Raw genomic sequence first — 4,013 nt, forward strand, 5'->3', positions numbered from 1 at the left:
TATATATATATATATATGCGTGTGTGTGTGTGTGTGTTAAATATGCATCACTCTGTAATAAGTATGCACCGAAATGAAAATTCTGGGCCGAAATTGAAACCAAAAATTCTGGATGCACTTGGCCGAAAAACTAAACTGCTTTTTAATAATTATTTATTATTGTATTAAATAACATACAATCATTTCGTAAGACTTTTTAATTTAACTCAATTTTAATGATACTGAATAAAAAAATTCAAGCCAATAAAATAACCACACTTTTATTGAAAGTGAAACAAAACAATTGGACAGAAAATATATTATTCAATATCAATATATTATTTTTATTCAGTTCTATGCAACAGAATCAGACATAACTTTTTTTTTTACTAATTATCCAAAAAATGTATAGTCCTACAAAGCTATTATTATCAGAGCATGTGAGCAGAGCATAGCGTCACGAGAGGGGAGCATCATTTTACCAGCGTTGCCCAGTGCAGCTGTACTACACCATGTTACAGCACAGTAGCGCTATTGCAAACAGGAACAAATATATACTACATAGAAATTTTCTTCGGCTATTTGAGCGGACTTTGCTTTTCCTTTGAGCATAAGCCATACACGAGTGTAGCGTTCCATGGGCCGTGAGCAACTCAACGGAACGCACATTCATAGAGCGGAATATTGAGCACTCCGCGCAGTGACAGTGGCTTGAGTGAGAGTGAAACATGTGCGCTGAACACTGCTGGGCGGAGCGGTGCGCCATATATTTTCGGCAGCCGAAACTTCAGTGCATCCCTACTCTGTAACCTACCTTATACTCTGTGCTCTATCTCTGAACAGTATCGGTCGATCCAGTGACTGGTCACTTCTCAGAGATGTGCTGGACGGTGTCAGAGATGTTGCTTTGTTTGGTCTCAGCCTTTGATACAAGAACAAATTTGTTAATATTAGAAGAAAACTCTTCTTTAAAAAGGATAAAAAAAAAAAAAAAGGTTTTCATACCTTATACTCTTTGTTTCATTTTTCAACAGAATTAAATTAGCCTCTAAAATTATTCAAAATTTGAGTTTCACTGCAAGGTGTCTGGCTGTGTAATTGTTGTGTTCATGTTAAGTACTGAATATTAACACTTGCAGTGGTGCTTTTGAAATGGTTCAGACCTTTCTGACCAGTTTTTAGGAAACAGATGGATAAAGTTGTCAAATAAGACAAAATGTATTAACTTTTGATACATTTTGCATACAATTGTATCAAACATGTTGATTATCTCAAAAGTTGCTAATTTACTAAAAATCTAAAATTTTGTTTGCTTTTTTAGTCAAAGGACAAGAGTGTAAATTATACCTTTTACTCCTCCTTATACTCTGTGTACCATCTTTAAATAGTATTGGCCGATCTAGTGACTGGTCACTTTTTAGAGATATAGAAGATGCTGGAGATGTTGCTTCATCTGGTCTTTGCCTTTGGGGGAAAGAAAGAACTAATGCTAAAATACTGTGCAAGATAAGAGGCATGCAAAGTGCATATTAAGGGTGCAAAATATCACAAAACTCATGGTTCAGATCATATCAGAATTTTTTTGGATTAGCAAAAAAAATAAAAAAACAACAAATATAACTTTGCTTTCTATTTATTACTTAGACAGCAGCAGGTATTCACAGGCTGCCATCACTTTAAGACCTAAGGCACAGATCCAATATATCCAATATTATACACATCTGATTTCTTTCTCAACTGTGTAGTCATTTAAGACATATCTGCCAAGATGGGTATTTTAAAATAATTTTTAAAATGTTTTAAATGTTTTCAAAATAGCGTCCATTCAAGCACAATGAGATGCAAAAGAAAACTCTATTCCGTGTTCGCATGCTAAATGAAACAGTCACAGAGTGCGAATACTGAATTGGGTTCTCTTTCGGCTATTTTTGAGCATAACAAGTTTTTAAATCGCTTGAATGTTTAAATTGTCAAGATTTTCACTTTTTTATTTTTTATTTCCTTCATATCAGTACATTTATACCAAAACGTGTAACTTGTGCATCCCAACAGAAATTTTAAATGCTCATACCTTTCATTCCCCAGAGCTCCATCGTTAAACAGTATCGGTCGATCCAGTGACTGGTCACTTTGCAGAGATGTAGAAGAAGGTGCTGGAGATGTTATTTTATCTGGTCTCATTCTTTGGGAGAAAGAAAGAACTGATGTTGGTAACACTTTAGGGATCAATTCTCACTATGAACTAATTGCTTGTTAGCATGCATATTACTAGCATATTGGCTGTTTATTAGCACTTATAAAGCACATATTCATGTTTTATTCTGCATGACCATATTTTAGATCCCTTAATCCAACCTCATACCTAAACTTAACAACTACCTTACCAACTATTAATAAGCAGCTAATTAGATGTTTATTAAGGCAAAAGTCATAGTTAATAATTAGTTAATAGTGAGAACTGGTCCCCAAACTAGTGTGATTGGGATCACACCTGAGACCTTCGTGCCCAAATTTGTCCAGGGCTGCTATACGAAGGATGTTTGAGGGTTAAATGTTATTTGCTTGATTTAAGGAAATGCCATGTAAAGATGCTTAAATGCTATTTGCTTGTGTAGTACCAGCAATATTGTAAATTATTATGATGTAGAACAGGATAGATTGAGCAAAAGGTGTGATCTTAACATGTGCAACCTACCACAAAAGTTTTATTTTACATTACCTGCTTTGCATTGTAACCAATAAAATAAGCATTTCTATTGTTACAATAGCTTTACTTATAAATACAGACTATGCCTCAGACAAGAACAACCACAAGGGAGTCTTCTACAACATTCCTGATAAACTTCAACCTATTGGCAGGTGAGTACTTTATGGTTTAGGCTAGATTTGACTATCCTTACCTGACTAATCATAAGTTTAAAGGTTTAAGATAAAAAGACACAGCAAGTGCACGGTATACTAGGGATGAAGACGATTAACAGATTAATTGATTTCAATTATTTGTTTGAACAATTAAATCAGTTAATTAACATTTTATTTACACATTAATTAAAAATAATAAACAATGCAGAACAATTTCCTCTAGCAAAAGAAGTAAAAGTGTAGTATGTTATGCTTCATTATTGTGCTTCATAACTATTTAGGCCTATATCACTTTCCATTTAAAGTCTGTATTCAGCACTATAGTGACCTGGACATTGTGAAAGCACAGACTGCAGATTAACTAAAAAGAAAACAGAAATCATGGACAACTGACAAGCGTGAGTCTGGAGAAACCGGTTCTGTTTCTTAATTGAACAATGTATGTGTAAAATTTTGCTTTACTGATAATTAACTATTTATGCTACATATTTGTATGTACCATACAAAGATAACTTGTAAAATAAACATTTACATGCAAGGTTTAAACCATGTTCTTTTTTTTCTCCTAAATTATGGTAAGCATTTTGAATCATCCATCAGCGTTTTTAAAATTTAGCCAGCAAAGTCTTAAAAAAAATTGGTCTTTGTCATGTCTGTTTGATCATGCATTTTATCGTGTTTATTTATGGAAGGTTAATGACGCCAGTTAATTGGTTAAGAACTTGCCAAATGCATCTACCACCCTGGCCAATTAATCAAACAACATGAGACTATTTTGAGAACAAAGCTAAGGGATTTTTGTGTGTGTGCATATAACACATTATGTGATAAGAAACAAATGACCAGTCATTTCGAAAACACGAGGAAAAACTGGTAAAACTTTGTCTAATTATTATCGTTTAAATTTAATTGGGTCATATGATGCCATTTCAATTTTTCCTTTCTCTTTGAAGTGTTACAAGCCGTTCCTCACTCAAGCCCACCTGCCGCCACTCACTCAAGCCGGCCGCTGCTCAATCTAGCCCGCCGTGTGTGACGCTGTGTGTTTCGTTGTGAAAGCGAAACGACTTTGTTTGGCCTTCCAAAAGAGGACACGACTAGAAATCAGTGGTTAATTTGTATTTACAACACTGTTCCAGAACAGTTCAACCCAAATATTCAGATGTGTGCAG

The 4,013-nt window shown here is 34.4% G+C and overlaps 1 protein-coding gene across 1 annotated transcript in view; it reads right to left on the reverse strand.

The window, feature by feature from the left end:
* The window catches only part of LOC107741621 (uncharacterized), an 87,529-nt gene that overhangs the window by 67,305 nt on the left and 16,211 nt on the right, over nt 1-4,013 (reverse strand). The window contains exons 11-13 of the mRNA XM_016554382.1: nt 2,051-2,161; nt 1,327-1,443; nt 794-901 (exon numbers count right to left, since the gene is read on the reverse strand). Coding sequence (XP_016409868.1) covers nt 794-901; nt 1,327-1,443; nt 2,051-2,161 — 336 coding nt within the window. The remainder of the gene's footprint in view (nt 1-793; nt 902-1,326; nt 1,444-2,050; nt 2,162-4,013) is intronic.

Source organism: Sinocyclocheilus rhinocerous, unplaced genomic scaffold (genome assembly GCF_001515625.1).
Source record: "Sinocyclocheilus rhinocerous isolate Xijiao unplaced genomic scaffold, SAMN03320098_v1.1 scaffold466, whole genome shotgun sequence".
Taxonomy (NCBI): Eukaryota; Metazoa; Chordata; class Actinopteri; order Cypriniformes; family Cyprinidae; genus Sinocyclocheilus; species Sinocyclocheilus rhinocerous.